This window comes from Trichechus manatus, unplaced genomic scaffold (assembly GCF_000243295.1).
Source record: "Trichechus manatus latirostris isolate Lorelei unplaced genomic scaffold, TriManLat1.0 scaffold00126, whole genome shotgun sequence".
Lineage (NCBI taxonomy): Eukaryota > Metazoa > Chordata > Mammalia > Sirenia > Trichechidae > Trichechus > Trichechus manatus.
In genome coordinates this window covers 6,745,130-6,764,516 of record NW_004444062.1, presented here as the reverse complement: position 1 = coordinate 6,764,516, position 19,387 = coordinate 6,745,130, and the positions used below count along the sequence as shown (strand labels likewise).

At 42.1% G+C, this 19,387-nt stretch overlaps 1 protein-coding gene across 6 annotated transcripts in view; it reads left to right on the top strand.

Annotated features, from left to right (window-relative positions):
* TBC1D1 (TBC1 domain family member 1) overlaps positions 1–19,387 on the top strand; it is a 276,672-nt gene that overhangs the window by 240,767 nt on the left and 16,518 nt on the right. For all 6 annotated transcript variants that reach the window (XM_023738964.1, XM_023738965.1, XM_023738962.1 and 3 more), the window contains 2 exons: positions 5,560–5,804; positions 9,044–9,203. In XM_023738964.1, coding sequence (XP_023594732.1) covers positions 5,560–5,804; positions 9,044–9,203 — 405 coding nt within the window. The remainder of the gene's footprint in view (positions 1–5,559; positions 5,805–9,043; positions 9,204–19,387) is intronic.

Sequence of the window (19,387 nt, the reverse complement as noted above, 5' to 3'; positions counted from 1 at the left end):
CGATGTACTGCTGCAGCCACTTTTGAATGATCTTCAGGAAAATTTTACTTGCGTGTGATATTAATGATATTATTCGATAATTTCTGCATTCTGCAATCATGTCCTAGCCCAGTTGATACATATTTTGGGGGGACACAATTCAATCTATGATACTAGGCCAGGCCTGTAATGAATAAATAATTGAAACTTCTGGATTTATCTCTTTTTCCTCCGCCCGGCTATGAGTTTCTTAAGGGGGAAAAAAAAGTGTCTTTTATATCTTTGTAGCCCAGTTCCTGGCACATTGAGATCACTCAGTACAGGTTGAGTGAATGATTGTGTTAATATTTTCACAGGCTTACTTCCAAAAGCCCAGATCTGGCCTGACTGTTCGTCAATGCAAGCAGCAGGTCTGCGTTGTTGCTGCTTCTTGACAAATACAAATACCGTTTATATGAATAGCCCTGTTTCTCAGAGAGCAGGCTTGGTAGCCATCATTTATAAAATGCCAGATGTTTGGAAGGCATCCAACCAGGCATTTCATACACCTCGTTATATTTAATCCTTACAACAGCCCAGGAAGTCGTCATATTCCCGTTTTATAGGCCAGAAATAGAGGCTCTGAGAAGTTTACTCAGGTACCTAGGGTGACTCTCTAGGATATTGTGAGGACATTATATATGAAAGAAGTACCCGGTACAAGGTTGTATATGCAAAGTGCTAAGTGAGAAGTACAGCAGGGAAGCCTTCGCTGAGGACATAGAAGTCTTCAAGTGTCTATGAAGACAAGAAGGGTAGTTTCCAAACTCTACTTTTATAACACGTTTCTGCTTATGTGCTGGAGACGCTATACGTGCCTAATGGCTGTCTTCCCCCAATTCCCAGAAAATCTCTTCTCAAGAGTTTTTTCTTCCATGTTTTCCTTTGTGTTGAACTCTATATGAAGTATAAGAACTCCATCTCTGGCGTTCAAGACCCAAGTTCAAATCCAGGGTCTATCGTTTGTTAGCTTTGTGACTTTACTGAAAGGGTAAGCCCTTTATCTACCTTATTTCTCTCATGTGTAAATTGAGGGTAAGTTAATTGTCTGTGTGGTGACTTCCCTAGAAATACTTATTATCCGTGTGATGTATGCAGGGCTTGAAACTGGTTCCTTCTGGTTAGAACCCCTGCTGAGAATTTGCATTTCTAACAAGTTCCCAGGCAATATTAATGCTGCTTGTTAAGGACCAATTCTGAGAACACTAGTAGAGCATAGCCACTGCCCTTGAGTTGATTCCGACTCACAGCGACCCTGTAGGACAGAGTAGAACTGCCCCATAAGGTTTCCAGGGCTGTAAATCTTTGCAGAAGCAGACTGCCACATCTTTCTTCCACAGAGCGGCTGATGAGTTTGAACTGTTGACCTCTTGGTTCGCAGCCGAGCGCTTAACCGCTGTGCCACCAGGGCTCCTCAATAGGAGAACAATGATTCTCAAAATTTATTATACATATGAATCACCTGGGGATCTTGTTAAAATGTAGATTCTGATTCAGTGTATTTGGGGTAGAAAGACAAATTCTCAGCAGGGGCTCAAACCAGAACAAACTGGGTTGAAGCCCTGGATGTATGGCATTGTAAGATAAATCCAGTCTAAGAGTGGTTGGCTGGTATTGGAAGTTCCTAGTCAGGAATCCACAGTGCAGAAGGATTGCTTATGTACTTCAAATGCTATTGAAATACACAACAGAGGGCTTGCTATTAGTATAAGGAATGCTATGTATAATTTTTTACTGGTGAAATAAATGACATTCAAAATCTGTAGTTGTTGGAAGGGTGTCCAGGCCCTGCCACCAGTGACTTTGAGGCAGAACTGGAGGCTAGTGCCCATCAGGTTTAGTCCAGCTTCTGTGGACCATTGGTGGGTGGCTCTGCCATCAGACTGGCCCTGTGCCCTCCTCCACCTGAACGTTTCTTGAGAAGTGCTTATCAGAGGCCTGAGGACAGAGCATACGAGAAGCACTTATGTGACTCCTTTTTGGTGTCTTTAGTAATGGTCACATGTTTGGTAGAATTTAGCCTAAGGTTTGCTTTTGCCTAACATGCCTCTTGGTAGTAAGGCTATGTGAAAGGGGCTATAGGCACCAGCTACTTAATTTGTGGGGTACTAGAAAAGGAGATCATGTTTGGTAAAGTAGAGAATTAGCAAAAATGAGGGAAACCCTCAATGAGATGGATTGACACAATAGTTGCAACAATGGACTCAAACATACCAACGATCATGAAGGCACAGGACCAGGCAACGTTTCATTCTGTTATACGTACAGTCACCATGAGTCAGAGCTGACTTGATGGCCAGTAACAACATTGGCCTAGGAAGTCACCTCTCCCAAACAGGTTTGTTGTTGTCAGGTGTTGTCGAGTCAGCTCCGACTCACAGCGTTGTCTTATATAACAGGGTGAAACATTATGGGGTCCTGTGCCATCTTCACAATCCTTGCTATGTGTGAGCCCGTTGTTGCAGCCAGTGTCACTCCATCTTGTTGAGGGTCTTCCACTTTTTCACTGATCTACTTCACCAAGCATGATTTCTTCTCCAGCGATTGGTCGCTCCTGATGACATGTTCAGAGTAAGCGAGACAAAGTCTCGTCACGCTCGCTTCTAAGGAGCATTCTGGCTGTACTTCCTCCAAGACAAATTTGTTTGTTCTTCTGGCAGTCCATGGCATATTCAATATTCTTCTCCAAAATTACAATTCAAATACATCAATTCTTCTTCAGTCTTCCTTCTTCATTGTCCAGCTTTCGCATGCATATGAGACGATTTAAAACACCATGGCTGGGGTCCAAAATCCAAACCCATTGCCATCGAGTCGATTCCGACTCGTAGCAACCCTGTAGATCCAAGTAAAACTGCCCCACAGGATCTCCAAGGAGCAGCTGGTGGATTCGAACTGCCGACCTTTTGGTTAGCAGCTAAACGCTTAACCACTGCACCACCAGGGCTCCTGGCTTGGGTCAGGCACACCTTAATCCTCAAAGTGATGTCCTTGCTTTTTAACAATTTAAAGAGGTCTTTTGCAGGAATGGCTACATAATTTGTGGGGCCCTGTGCAAAATGAAAATGCAGGACTCCCTTGTTCAAAAATTGTTAAGAATTTCAAGACGGCAACAGCAGAGCCTTAAACCCAGTTTGAGACCTATCTGGGTATGGGGCCTGGTGTGACTGGGACACCGGCCCATGCAACCGGCCCTGCCCCAAAATCTGATAGCTGTTGAGTGACCAAATTGGCCTAGGTCACTGCACAGCCTTCGAGGCCCCCCTCCCAGGGGCATTGGAGGATTAAATGAGAAATGTGCACTATACACAAGGGCAATTAGTGTGAGCTAACTGTATCAGGGGTAGAATCTAATATGAAAGAGTATCTGCTTAGCAAAAATTATAGCATCGACAGATGAAATTTAAAATAACTGAACCAAACCACTAAACCTTTCCTGGTGTTCCTCCATGCTACGTGACACCTGTGTGTTCTGCTGCCTATGTGTTCTGCAACAGCACCAATTTGAGACCCAGAGAAGGGAGGGTGCATTCCAGGCTGGGGTAGGGTATGGGCAGAACGGCAGAGACAGGAAAGTGCACCATCTGCTTGGAGTCTGGTGGGGAAAATGAAGGCAAGCGGTTCCTGTATATTTTTGTCCTGGCCCCTTGAGATCTGAGGAAGCATCATCACTGCAGTGTCCAGAACAGTAACTACTAGCCACATGTGGCTGGTGTGGGTTGAGATGAGCTGTCAATATATACACTGGATTTCAAAGACTGGGTATGAAAAAAAAAAGCAAAATGTATTAACTTTTTTATATTGATTACATGTTGAAATTATGATTTGAATATTTTAACAAATATCTTAAAATCAGTTTCACCTGTTCTTTTTACTTTTTTGTGAAGGTGGCTACTAGAAAATTTAAATTATGTGTGTGCCTTGCATTATAGTCCAGTTGACATACTGCTCTAGACTAGGACAATGCGCAGGCATAACTACACCCACTGGCACTCACACCGACATACATGTGCACATTCAGCGTAATCAGAGATTCTCAGAGACCCCTAGAGCCCCTACCATAGTTCCATAGTGCCTAGGTTAAGCCCTGAAGTAGAGGATCAAGCTGGGGGAGGGTAGGTGGGGAGGTAGGCGCATGGAGCTCCAGGCTAATAGTGTGTTGAATTTGCTCTTTGAGCGCAAGTGAGCTGTTGAATGCTTTCTAGCAGTGGAGTGATACGTGCAGGGTGTTTTTTGTTTTGTTTTTACAAGATTTGTTGGGGGGAGGAGGTGGAACAAGCAAGAAATAAATACAGGACAAGAAATCAGGAAAGTAGTTAGGAGACTATTGCCATCTTCTGAAATCAAGTTCAGCTAAACAAATGTAGAGTGATTAAATGCTTTCTCACAAGGCTGAGGAAGGACACACAAATGTATCCTTCTTCCTTTGCTGAGACCAAATAATTCAGGTGAATATCTGGCTTGTGGCATATATGCACCTTCTGCAGACGCATAATTCAAACCTAGGTTCAAGCTCAGCCCTCACTGCCGGCAGGCTGGCTCCAGATGTTTCTTCTCTTTATCAGGTGCTTTCCGCTCTTGGAAAACACACTTCCCTGGCAGCATTCCTGAAGGAGAAGGGCGAGGTAGGATTTGACAGGTATCAGCCGCTGGAGCCTTCTGGACAAAAGAAATCTGTAAACCTCATTTGAATACCAGCTTTTTGTGAAAATAATCAGGAAATTGGGGGGGGGGGGGTTTGGGAAAATCTCCTGGAACGTGAATGCTTGGTGTAAAAGAAAACCCCTACTGCTCCTCAGGCCATCGTAAAACAGGGCCAGTGGCTTAAAAAGTACAGAATTATGCACGTGGCATGAAGCATTTTCAGGCAGAATAATGTGTCTATGCAGCCTGGAAAAAGCTAATCAGGAGAGTGTCTGTAGCAGAGTGAGACCTTTCAGCCATATTTAGTTGATGTCGAGATAGAGTATTGGGTGTCCTCCAGTCAATTTTGACTCATAGCGACCCGAGGTGACAGAATAGAACTACCCCATTGGGTTTTCTTGGCTGTAATCTTTGTGGGAGCAGATCACCAGGTCTTTCTCCCACAGAGCCACTGGGTGAGTTCGAACCACCAACCTTGCGGTTAGCAGCCAAGTACTTAACCTTTTGTGCCACCAGAGCTCCTCCGTTGAGATAGGGTGGTGGTAAAGAAATTCCAGCTGTTGTTGTTCCTTTTGAGAATAGCGGCTGTGTTTAGAGGATCGACAGTTTTCTTTTTGTTTTAGTTTGAAAGCCAGATATTTGCAGGACTGAAGGGAGTTCTCATTTCTTTCCCCTTGAACCACCACAAAGAAAGCCTGAATAATTGCTGATTTTTAATTGCAAACATTATTCTGAGAACAACCAGCTGACCTTGTTTACAGAGCAGAAGCAGTGTTAAAAGGCTGATGTATCATTTGATCCACTTCTAGAGATTTGTTGTTTTAATCTGAAGCATATCAGGTTTCTGGTTCAATAGGCTTTCTTTTTTATTACAACTCATGTGTGTTGTTTTCACAGGACGAACGTTCCCGACACATCCGTACTTCTCGGCCCAGCTGGGAGCAGGGCAGCTCTCACTGTACAACATTCTGAAGGCCTACTCGCTTCTAGACCAGGAAGTGGGGTATTGCCAAGGTCTCAGCTTCATCGCAGGCATTTTGCTGCTTCATATGAGTGAGGAGGAGGCCTTTAAAATGCTCAAGTTTCTCATGTTTGACATGGGACTGCGGAAACAGTATCGGCCAGACATGATTATTTTACAGGTATAGAGCATTCCTATATCTTTGATAAAGACAAATGGTAAAAATGTCCATTATCCCTTCCTGGGTCTATCTAAGGAGCTTTTTCACCATCAGTTAACATTGTAATAGCTGCCACTGCTGATAACTTATTCTGTGCCAGGCATTATGCCAAGTGTTCCCTATGCACTTACCTCCACAGGAAGACACTATTAACTGGCTCAATTTAGAGATGGGAAAACTAAGGCTCAGAGAGGTTATGTCACTTAATCAGGTCATACAGCTAGCAAGAGGCAGAGCTGGGATTAAAACCCAGGACTGTCTTACTCCAGAGCCCTCCCTCGTACTCTCTAGGTCAAACACTGTCTCCCAAGGAACGCTAATTAAACAACGCAGTAAAGCATCTTCCAGTACCAGTACCAGTACCAGTTGCCAGCAAATCAAGGCCAACTCATGGCAACCCCATGAGTATCAGAACTATACTTCACAGGGTTTTCAGTGGCTGATTTTTCAGAAGTAGATTGCCAGGCCTTTCTTCCAAGATTCCTCTGGGTGGACTTGAACATCCAGCCTTTCAGTTAGCAGCTGAGCATGTTAACCATTTGCACCACTCAGGGACTCCCAAACTATCTTCAAGTGATCTAATTCCTACTTCAGAGTCTTTACACGTGCTACTTTCTCTGTCAGTGATACCCTCATTCTTCCACATCTCCCCACTGCCCCACTTCACTTTGACTATCTTCTTGTCATCCAGGGCTCAGCTCAAATACACATGCTAGGAGAAGCCCTTTTTAACCACCCTGATGTCATGTTTCCCCACTTTTCCCCTCTGGGCCCACTCTATGGGATTACCCTGTTTCATTTCTTTTGCCTCACACACTCTCTGTCTGAAATTATCTTTTTTTGTTTCCTTATTCATTTACCAGGAGCCCTGGTGGCACAGTGGTTAAGTACTTGGCTGCTAACCGAAAGGTTGGTGGTTCAAACCCACCAGCCGCTCCATGGGAGAAAGATGTGGCAATCTGCTTCTGTAAAGATTTACAGCCCTGGAAACCCTATGGGGCTGTTTTACTCTGTTCTGTAGGGTCACTATGAGTCAAAATTGACATGATGGCAATGGCAATTTGTTTACCTGCTTATGTTTATGACTTTCCATGGCTTATAACCTTCATGAGAGGAGAAGAAGCTTACTCATCTCAGAATTATGTCCCTAGTTCCTAGAACAGTTGTTATTGTTAGGTGCCGTCCAGTCAGTTCCAACTCATAGCAACTCTATGTACAACATAACAAAACATTGCCTGGTCCTGTGCCGTCCTCACAATTGTTTGTATGCTTGAGTCCATTGTTGCAGCCACTGTGTCAATCCATCTCATTGAGGGTCTTCTGCTTTTTCACTGACCCTCTGTTGTACCAAGCCTGATGTCCTTCTCCAGAGACTGGTCTCCCCTGATAACATGTCCAAAGTACATGAGATGAAGTCTCGCCATCCTCACTTCTAAGGAGCATTCTGGCTGTACTTCTTCCAAGACAGATTTGTTTGTTCCTCTCGCAGTCAATGGTATATTCAATATTCTTCACCAATTCCACTGCTATTCATAAGGTTTTCACTCTCCAATTTTTTTAGAAGTAGATCCCCAGGTCCTTCTTCCTAGTCTGTCTTAGTCTGGAAGCTCCACTGAAACCTGTCTACCATGGGTGACCCTGGTGGTATTTGAAATACCGGTAGCATAGCTTCCAGCATCACAGCACCATGCAAGCCACCACGGTATGACAAACTGACATACGAGTAGAACAGTGCCTGGGATCAAGTAGGCACCCAATCAATATTTGTTCATTGAACGAGTCACAGGTGGCAGGTCACATCAAAAGATAAGCTAACAAAGAAATGTGTTGCAAGTGCCTAGGGCTCCTACTACTGCCTTTCAGAGGTGGAGAGAAAGAACTCTGTATCCTGTTTCCAGAATGCTTTTAAATGTTGCTTAAAATGTTGGGGCATCTGTTTGTGTATTCATTTACCAAGAAGATACTATGATTTCAGAGTTTAGAAAGTGTCCTTGGAAAGAATATATTAGAGCCAAGGACTTTTTCAGAGCACCAAAATCCTTTCCCCTTGAGCTGTGAATGTGAACCACATGAAAAAGAATTTCCTAAAAGTAAGCCATTTCATTCACCAAAAGATTTTGACCCAAATAACACTTTCCTACTTTTTCCTCATTGGCTTTAATGTAGGGGCACCTGTCATGTGATAGAGAAGTGGCATGTTTGAGTTTTATCTGATTTAGAATCATAACACAAGACTCTTTAGGGATGATGACCTTGTTGATTAGACTCTTTGATATGGAAGAGCCACAGCTGGCACTTAAGAGGGTTGGGGTGTCTGAGCCTTTGAAAACTGTCTCTTTTTCTTCCAGTTTGAAAAGTATATATCCAACTTGTAGTATCTCAGTAGGGTCTTGCCTCTTTCTGGGTTACTGTGTGTTTGGACTGAGGCCAGGGGCTGCTCAAAGCTGGGCTGGCCCTAGGATCTCTGGCAGCCCTGGGACTCATCATGAGCTGCTGGGAACTGGAGTGAGTTTCCTGCCAGAACATTATCACTCCCTGAAGGGGGAGCCCTTTAAGGTGAAATTCAACTTTAGTTGGAAAAAATCATTTTCTTTATCCCGGCATAAGCACTTGTCTTCTTATTTTAACTTGCCCAGTATCTATATATTCCATATGTTATAAAACTAAAGTCACACTTGTCCTACCTACCGAGTAATTTGGGGTAGGAAGTGGGGCCCAGAAGGAATTTAGTAAGTGTCCGTGTGCAGTGAATCCTACAGAATCATAATATGCCCTCAGTTCCCTCTTTGCAAAGAGGCTGGCTATTTATTTCTAATTCCCCTGGGTTTGAGTTTTGCTAAGAATGTGTATTTGTTAGAGAATTTATGAACTATTTCCAGAAGGCAGATGTTTAGGTTCTCTTAGCCAGGGAACAATAAAAGGAGAGGAAGTAGTGTAGGAGGAAGAGAGCCAACATTAGTGTTGTAGAGCCTGCACCTAGCACAGTGCCTCACGTACAGAGACACCCAGCAAACGCGTGCTGGATGAGGTCGTAGCAGAGATCAGTGGATATTGCAAGCCAAAAAGAATTTTCAACGTTCTGAAATTCTTCTCTTAAAAATTAACAGTATTCTTGGAAGTGTTCCTGTGAGTAGTGTAAATAACTTTATACCAATGGCAGATACCAAATTGTAAACATAATTGGGCATATATTCCTGCAGATCCAGATGTACCAACTCTCGAGGCTGCTTCACGATTACCATAGAGACCTCTACGATCACCTAGAAGAACATGAGATTGGCCCTAGCCTCTATGCCGCCCCCTGGTTTCTTACCATGTTTGCCTCCCAGTTTCCGCTGGGATTTGTAGCCAGAGTCTTTGGTAAGTCTTTGTAAATCTGTTTGCCAGAACCAGTAAATGAGAAAACATTTATTATTGCTCCATAGTGATTCTTCTTATGTTTGTATCTTTTACAAGAACAAGGTATTGTTTGACATTCTAAGTTCAGTTAGGGCTGGGTTTTGTGTATTTCAAGACCTGTTTCATTTCTGATAATCACTGGGCTTTCCTAGATGCCTTCAATCTTACAGGATTTGGATCAGATTCCATTAAAACAAGGCTCTCCCTAGAGCAGACATTTTAAGACTTGGCCAAAGAGCCCAGGCATATATTCTAGGCATATAACTTCATGAGTCATGTTCTTCAACATCTCTGGCTTGTGACTCTGTTGACTGTTAAAAAAATCAAACTGGATGCCATTGAGTTGAATTGGACTCATGGCAACCCCATGTGTGCAGAGTAGAACTGTATTCCATAGTTTTTTCAAGGCTGTAGCTTTTCAGAAACAGATTGCCAGGCCATTCTTCAGGGCACCTCTGGTGGGTTCAGAACACCAACCTTTCAGCTGGTAGTCAAGCACTTAACTGTTTGCACCACTGAGGGACCCCCTGTTGACTGATAGCTCCTTAAAACTGCCTACCACCAATGGTTTCTGAGCTACTGTTCTTTCTTGGAACCCTGGTGGTGCAGTGTTTAAGGGTTCAGCTACTAACCAAAAGGTTGGCAGTTTGAATCCACCAGCCGCTCCTTGGAAACCTATGGGGCAGTTTTACTCCGTCTTGTAGGGTTGCCATGTGTCAGAATCGACTCAGTGGCAACAGGTTTGGTGTTTGGTTTGGTTCTTTCTAGATTCCCTTCTCATCTCCTCCTCCCTTTTCTCCCTTTCTCTCCCCTGGACTCTTCATTCTCTCTGTAGTCACTCTCTTGAAGACCCCATGTCAGGACTTCAAGTGACTTCTCTGTTGATGACTCACCCTCCCATCTTCAGCCTTGACATCTCACACGTGCTGCCAGCCTCATCTTTATAGATGTCACAGACCAATTCTACTTCCTTGCCCCTACTATAACCTCAGATTGTTCACATCTAAAACCATCTTCCATTTTCTTAGTTTGCTTTTAGAGAAGATTCTCTCAGTCAGTTAAATAGGCATTCCCATGCAAAGTCTCATAACTGTCTTAAGATGGCAGGGATAGGGCCATTCTCTTGGATAGCAGGAACCAAGTGAGCACGGTCATTTCTTGCACAGCTCATTTTCTCTATTTCAGAATGAAAGTAATATTTTTGATAATTCAGATTCTTTTTTATTTTTTACTGTGTGCCTTAGGATTCTTTAGAGAAATAGAACTAGTAAGATATATCTCTCTGTACACATACACACACACACAGAGAGGGAAAGAGGTGATTTATTTTAAGGAACTGGCTCACATGATTATGGGGGCTAGCAAGTCTAAGATCTGTAGGTCAGGCATCAGAAAGAGTGAAGAGTTCTGGCAACACATCTCTTTATAATTTGGTAGCAGAATGCACCCTAGAAAAAACTCCCTTTTTGCTCTTAAGGCCTTCAGCTGATTGGTTGAGGCCCACTCACATTACTGAGGGTAATGTGTTTTACTTAAGGCCAACTGATTTAATCACATGTAACTACTTCATAAGGAGCCCTGGTGGCACAGTGGTTAAGTGCTCGGCTGCTAACCGAAAGGTCAGCGGTTTGAATCCACCGGCCGCTCCGCAGGAGAAAGATTTTGGCAGTCTGCTTCTGCGAAGATTTATAGCTTTGGAAACCCTATGGGGGCAGTTCTCTGTGTATAGGGTCGCTGTAAGTTGGAATCGATTGGACAGCAACAGGTTTTTAACTCCTTTATAATAGCAACTAGACTAGTGTTTAACCGAACAACTGGACACCATAGCCTAGCCAGGTGGACACAACATTAACCATCACACCCTGGAGGAGGAGGTTACTAAAGAATTGATAATCACACATGAAGTCTTTTAAATGTCATTTATGATCAGTCACTTGGTAGCTTAAAAATCTGTAATCTTGTATTTTTTAAGACTTGTTTTTATAATTAGAGAACATCTTAATGGGGCTATTCAAAAGCATTGAGCGTGGTAGTAATTTAGACATACTTTGAGTAGACATCTTATATATCCAAATTCTAGAAATCTTAGATTAGAAACCAATTTAAAAAAAAAAAAGCTTGCTTTTTAACGTAAATAGGCATTGAGTTTTCTTCTCTCCTCCCTTGCCCCCAAAGTGCCCCCAAAGTACTAGATTATTATTATTATTCATTTCTATCCACAAAAGTGTTTGAAGAATTTTCCATTGGGCTTTACTAGAAGAATCCATGTTCTTCAAATATTGACTGCTCCCTTTGGAAAAAAAACTTCAACAAATTGATTTTTACTTCTGTTCCTGAAAAAAACAAATCATAAAAATAAAATGATTTTCTCAAACAAATCGGTAGTGAGATTTCATGTAGTTTCATAATAAAAAGGAAAAAAAACGATAACAGCCTCAAAGTTGTGTGTCTAGTTTGCTAACAAAAGACTCACAGCAACTGTAAAGTTCTCTAGCTATAGACTTCAGCCTTTTTTGCCCATAACTTTCGTGTATTTGTCTTTTCTTACACTGGAAATTAAAAGAAAATCATTAGTCTACCTTAATTATAAAGAGCTCTGGTGGCGCAATGGTTAAATGCTCTACCGCTAAGTGAAAGGTTGGTGGTTCCAATCCGTAGAGCAGCTCTGTGGAGCCCTGATGGTGTAGTGGTTAAGAGCTTGGCTGCTTACCAAAAGGTCAGCAGTTCAAATCCACCAGCTGCTCCTTGCAAACCCTATGGGGCAGTTCTACTCTGACCTCTAGAGTTTCTATGAGTCAGAATCGACGATGGATTTTTTTTTTTTTTAAGGAGCCCTGGTGGTACAGTGGTTGAGTGAGTGCTCAGCTGCTAACCAGAAGGTTGGTAGTTCAAACCCACCCAGCAGCTCCATGGGAGAAAGACCTGGCACTCTGCTCCCATAAAGATAACAGCCTAGAAAACTCTATGGTATGGTTCTGCTCTGTCACATGGACTCAGTATGAGTCAGAAATCTACTGGATGGCACACAACAATAATAAGGCCATAAAGCTCTAGGAAAGAAATCTTTCCTTAGACTGTATAAGTGGGTAAGAGGCATTTAAAAAATACATATTCTGCTTTGGAAATAACAACGCTTTATGTTTCAGAAAAGGAGCCCTGATGGGGCAGTAGTTAAGTGCCCAGCTGCTAACCAAAAGGTCGGCTGTTCGAACCCACCAGCCAATCCACGGGAGAAACATGTGGCAGCCTGTTTCCATAGATTACAGCCTCAGAAACCCTATGTTTCTGCTCTGTCCTATAGGGTCGCTATAAGTCAGAATAGACTCGACAGCAGTGGTTTTTTTAATTTTATGTTGCAGAATAACTCGGAGTTCTATGAAGTTATTATAACGACTTTGTCAATAAAAACTGAAGCCAGTAAAAAGTAGGATATTTTTCTCTATACAGTCATGCACCACATAATGTCTGCTCGGGCAGCGTCCAACTGCATTTATGTCCATGGTCTTTGTGTCTCTTGAGTGTTGTAGTGTTATCTCTGTTTAAGTTTCTTTCAAAAATATTACCATGAAATGCTTCATGGCTCCCAAACGCAGCAAAACCAGTGCTAGTGATAGCAGCAGCAAGAGGCAAAGGAAGTTATCAATTTGGAAATGAAACAAAAGGTTGTTAAACAACACGAAGGGGGAAAATCAGTGACTGCCATTGCTCTCAATTTAGGCATGTCGCAATCAACAATCACGATGATCCTCAAAAACAAAAAAATTCTCCGAGCTGTTAAAGGATCGGCTCCACTGAAAGCTACAAGACTAACGAAAATGCGAGAGGGACCTATATCAGATACAGAGAAATTGCCAACGACGGGGATTGAGGACCAAACACAAAAATAAATCCCTTTCAGCACATTGATGATCACCTGCTATGGCACAAAACTTGTTTGCAGGACGTCCAAATCACATAATGTCCTATTTCACAGAGCAGATTGTGGATGTTAAGCAACGCATGACTGTGTTATGTAGTCAGTGGTGGGTCTCAGAATTTCTTATATATTATGCATAGCGATGCCACTGTCTGTGTAATTCCTGAGTCCCACGGCCCCTGCTGTACTAAGTGGGTTCGTGCCCAGCTGGCTAAGGGGCTGGGGCTCAGATTATAGGCAGCAGTGTGTTGGGATGATACTTTACAAAAACTGCTTTTTTGCACAGTCTGTCCCACCTTTCAGTACTTAAAAACAAGCTGTCTTATTAGTAGGTGTCATAAAATAGATACTTTTTAAAAACCATTTCTGTATTTAGCATCGGTGACGTACAGAACCACTGTTTTTTCAGTTCCACGATGGTAGGTAGCTTTGTTTCAAAAGCTGCCATTCGTGCCCTGTGGTCTTTTTTGGCCTGAAGCCTGTTTCATTATAAGCCTTTAGGCCTGGATAAACCCTAAATACAGATGGACATTTGTTAACTGTTCACTATTTTATATGTAAGTAAAGTGTTTCTCGGCTTGCAGTCAGCATAGCTCATATATTAATAAGTCACCTTGAATTAGATATTTGCCACTTGGAGGACAGCTGCCAAGGATGTATATGCCTTAACCTTCACATGTAGTCACATCTTTCTGAACGGCAGGCCTCTGCCTGGGTGTTACATAAAGTGAAATGACCTGCTCCTGTATCTTTCCAGTTTGGGAGTAGATTCTTGCTCTCTTTTCCTTCTAATCATGTCTGTCTTTGGAGAACATCTGAGAAATAGGGCCTGGCTTGCTCCTGATGGAGGAGACAGCTGCAGTATTAGGCTCCTGAGGTTTTCTGTAGGATGTGCTGCCAAGTAGGCAAGAGAGGAGGTGGAGTATAAAAACCAAGGATTTGGCAAAAAAAAAAAAAAAAAACTCAGAAGCCACTTGTAATAGAGAGAAGGATTCAGAGATGCTTTAAGACTGAAATAGATTGGGAAAGCAATATTGTTTATATGGCCAGGAAAAGCATCCGGCTCTCCAGTTAAAGATAAAGCGGTGATGAAGGGATCTTTTTTGCAAAATCTGTCCTTTTGCAGCACTGTCATTATCCTTCACTTCCCTCCTACCAGCTCCTGATAGGAATGTGGAGGTGTGACAACTTGAGAACACCCAGGAGAAAGTTAAGGAGAGGGATTGTCCTTCACAAAGGTGGCTGGGAAATGGTTGCAGTGTAAGTTCATTCACAGGCCACGTGCTTTGCTTTTAGCATTTTCCCCACAGGAAAATTGCACTTTCAGACCATGGAAAGTTTCAAATAGGGCTCCAATGCATGTTAACACACAGGGCACCTGAGATGTCTTCAAAGGAAAGTAGTAATTTAGACTGTTCTCGGAGAATAGTGTGCAAAGTGGTAAAGTCAGCTGAAGTTAAGGTTCCCTCTACTTCCTGCCTGATAAAACCCTTTGCCTGTTTCTAGGTGGCTTGAAAAAGGAGAGAAGAAAGGGAAGAAGCAAAAAGAAAGTCTCCTTGAAAGGAAGTTGGCTACAGTGTTGTGAGCTAGATGCTACTGGGGGTAGCTCCAGCAGTTCACTTTCTTGTTGCAGTGGTTTTCAAACGTAGGAAATTAATTCACTTCTCCAAGAAGAATTATTGTTTTTTTTAAAAATTTCCACAATGCAGTATATAAGCATTGGAGGACTGGCAAAACTGAAAATAGTTGGGTTGGGGCACTAGGCTTTTGGATAACATTTTTCAACTATGAATTTAAAAAGTATATTTTTAAAATTTTTAGAGAGAGAAAAAGATACTAATTGTTTAAAGGATATAGGTGTTATCCCCAAGTGTTGTCAAATAAATGTAGGCGCCCCTTCCTCCCACGCAGAACTCTCAGGAGTCCACGCCTCAACACCCAGACATTCCTTTATCATATACCCAAAACCAAAAAAATCCAAACCAGCTGCTGTCTCATTGACTCTGATTCACGGCAACACCATGCGTGTCAGAGGAGAACTGTGCTTCATAGGGGTTACAATGACTGTGATCTTTCAGAAGTAGATCACCAGGCCTTTCTTCAGCGGTGCCTCTGGGTGGGTTTGAACCACCAATCTTTCGATTAATCTGAGTGCTTAATTGTTTACGCCACCCAGGGACTTTGCATATGTACTCAAATAAACTCCTTATTTGACGCCTTCCCAGAAGCTGCTGGAGCTGAGCTCTCCTGGCCCTCATGAGTGTAGCAGCCCACTGGCTTGTCCTCAGAAGGGTGAGCCGTTTGAGTGGATTTTCATGAGAGATGATGAATCGAGCATCTCTTAAAGCTTAGCAACATGCATTTATAAGTCTAGTGGTAGGAATCAGGGTTCTCTTGTCACTGGCTCTTAAAAGGTGATTGTTCTCGGTCTAACTCTCTCAGTCTAAACCTAACTAACCTAACTGTGGGATCAGACCCATAACCTGACTGTCATTAACATCATCTCCTTACCAAATGCACTGAGCTACTCGGACAGGAAAAAAAAAAGGAGGAAGAGAAAACCTCCAGTGACTTTCTGCTACATCCGGGGTAATGTTAGAATTGCTTAGCCCAAAGCAGAAGGCCCTTTGTGATCTGGCCCCCGCCTCCCTTTCACCTCACATACCACCATTGCCCCCCACATAGCCACAGCTCTTACTGTACCAAACTATTTTCAGACTCTGGGACATGACATGGTTCTTTCACATCTCTCTATGTTTACACCTTCTGTCTTAGTCTCGGTTCCCTAGAGGTGCAAAACCAGTAAGATGTGTGACATATATATATATATATATATATATAAAAGAAAAAGAGAGCGAGACACATTTACTTCAAGGAAGTGGCTCACACAATTGTGGGGGCTGGCAAGTCCCAAAGTTGTGGGTCAGGCAACAGGCTGAAGACCTCTGCTGGCTTATATAGTTGCAGAGGCTAATGAACCCAAAATCTGCAGGTCAGGCAGCAGGCCAGAGACTTTTCAGGCTTACATCACAAGAACCAGAGGTCAGGCGATGAGCAGAGTGCAGGGATGAGAGAGTGAGCTTTGTCAGAGCATCCATTTATATACTGGGGGCAGGCCACACCCCCAGGGAAACGCCCCTTTCAGCTAATTGGCTGATCATATTATATCACATCATGGAAGGTGATGAAATTATATTACATTATGAAAGAGCACCCAGTCCAGTGTCTGCCAAATCACTGAGAATCACAGCCTAACCAAGTTGACACAATATTAACCATCACACCTTCATTTCCTTCTGTTCATAATATCATTCCCTGACTTCTTACCTAGCAAGTTTCTATTGGTTTTTCAAGCCTGGGCTCAGCAGTCATCTTTTCTTGGACTTTTTCCTTTCCCTCTAGACATAACTCTACCAAAGCAGTAGTTATTGGTGTCTCTGCAGCTTGTTCTTTGTGCTTTGTCTATGACTTAATCCCTAGTGCCTAATATGTTGCCCAACATTAGATATTCAATAAGTAGTTATTGAGTTAAATTAGGAGAAACTTCTCAGCAGAAGAGAAGAGTGCTCTTTAGCATTACCAAAAAGAAAAATCAAACTCATTGCCGTTGAGTCAATTCCAACTCATAATGACCCTATAGGGCAGAATAGAACTGCCCCGTAGGGTTTCCAAGGAGCAGCTGGTGGATTTGAACTGCTGACATTTTGGTTAGCAGCTGAACTCTTAACCACTGCACCACCAGGGCTCCTGCTCTTTAGCATTAAGGAAGAACAAGTCTTTGTTATCGCATTGAATACAGACATTTACCCAATGAAATAAACATGCCCAGGATTATATTTTTATTTTTTTAATGTACCAATAGTTTTTGTGTTTAGTTTTTTTTTTTTTTTTTTAAGTCTCCAAACTTACCTTTATTTTCTTCACACAGTTCAGAAACGCCATAATTTAGAATCACGGGAAACACTTTACTAAGTCAATTTGCTATAAAAATCAAGATCCTAAAGTTTTAAAACTTGGAAGACACATTGCTGACCTTTGGAGACAACTGATGTGGTTTGCGTATTTGATTATACTCAGAAAAGTTCCCCAGTAATTATTTATGTTAATTAACTTTAGATGTGGTAATCTAGCTGTCCTTCAGAAACTACAGATATCAAACTATAGCAAATCATCAGTCTAATAGTGAGATCCTATCCCCAGGATATCAAAAAATGTCTTTATATTTATTCTGAAAGATTCCATCAATTTCTGTACAGCTATAATGTTTATATAGTAAAAAGAAGTTTTACTATCTAAACCACAGAAACTTCAAATTTGCTTTAGTGTTTTGCTTTTGCAAGTGTCATTTCTGTTTAAAAATACATCTTAGGTATAGTACTATTTTAGATATTTTTATTTCCTTTAGTGGTGAATTACATGGACAGACTGTATATTTTGTAAATCAGACATTTCTGATGGTAGAAACAATAAAAATGCCTGAATGTGCAGGAATATTCTTCCATGGCACTGACCTGATTCATCTAATACTTCCCCTGAGAAGCTCAAGATTTCAAAGATAAAATCTCAGCTCTCTAATTTGTCTTCCCAACCTGTACAAACCTAAGAAAGAGGAAAGGACTCAGTCATTTCCATTTTCCTGGGGCCACCCTGCAACTTCAGCAGTCATGATGTTTGTGGAACGGTGCGGGCTCTGAGCTCTGTGAGACACCCAGGCTGACCCCAGTGGCATCATTGCTCAGGGCTGCACCCAGCTCAGCACTGTGGCCCATCCATTCAGCACCGAGTCAGCTCACACAGTTAAGGACCTTGTGAAGGTCACAGAGTATCTCAAGGGCTAACCTGGCCAGCAGAGACCTAGGTCTATAATTTCTCATCCCTGTGCTTTGTCTGGAAACCACTCTGATGTTTCCGATTTGCACAGCAACAGTCTGACCTTTGCATTTCTGTCTCCTAAAAGAAAAAACATTGCTGTCGAGTCGATTCCAACTCATAACAACCCTATAGGACTATATAGAACTGTCCCATAGGGTTTCCAAGGAGCAACTGGTGGATTCAAACTGCTGACCTTTTGGTTAGCAGCCAAGCTCTTAATCACTACGCCACCAGGGCTCCTTTCTGTCTTCTAATGGCTTTTAAATATGATCATGCTAAACCACCTGGAGGGAATCTCTGGACAGGGTAAACAGTTAATATGTAGGCTTCTAACCCAAAGGTTGGAGGTTCAAGTCCACCCAGCGGCTCCTTGAGAGAAAAGCCTGGTGATCTGCTTCTGAAAAATTAGCCACTGAAAACCCTTTGGAGCACGGTTCTACTCTGATACACATGGGGAGGCCATGAGTCAGAGCTGATTCATGACAACTGGTTTGTTTTAAACCACCTAGAGAGCACAATGCTGGGGAGTCATTGTCTCACCACCTTTTGTCTTTCTTGATTTGATGATGTTTTCAATTCCGTTGCTTCTTCTATCATCCTATAGCCAAAAAAAAGAAAAGAAATATTGACAGTTGACTCTACTTCAACTGATGTTTGTACCTTTAAGATTTTTTTTTTTTCTTTTATTCTGGTTGTTAGTGACTTGACTGAATTTAGTCATCTAATAACTGGTTACTATGGCTGTACTTTAACCCCAGCACATTTGACTCTCTTTCTCGAGTGGCTTCAAATACGGTGGAGGGAGGAGGGTCAGGGTTGTGCTTGCTGTTTAGCCGGCTGCATTGGCCACTTGCCCTCCCTCTCACTGTATACAATTAGTGTAGGAATTGCTAACATTTTCAGTTATTCTGAAATTAAAATATGGCAAAACTAGAAAGAAACCATAGCAAAGTTCTTTGAGTTCCTCAAAGGGAAAAATATTTTTTACTCCATTATTACTCTAAAATTCAGTATGCTTCTAAGTGTTTAATAATGTACTTTTGCAATTGTGTCTTAGAGACCTTCTAATTCAGCTCCTTATTTCAAAACAGAGGAAACAGAGGTACCTTTTCACTTATTCTATCTTAATTTCTGATGCTGTACCTATAAAAAAATCTTTCAGTTTTGCTCGTAAAAACCTATGTTCTTGTAACTCCTTCAAAATTGAGAGTGTATTCCTGGAGAAACAGACTAATTAAAAGGGATCATTTTTTCTTTCTCATTTTCAATTTTGAAGCCTGTTTGAATTTAATTTATATTTGGAGTGAAAAAGATTTTTCTGAAGCTATGACAAAATCTTAGTTGTGTGTGTGTGTAT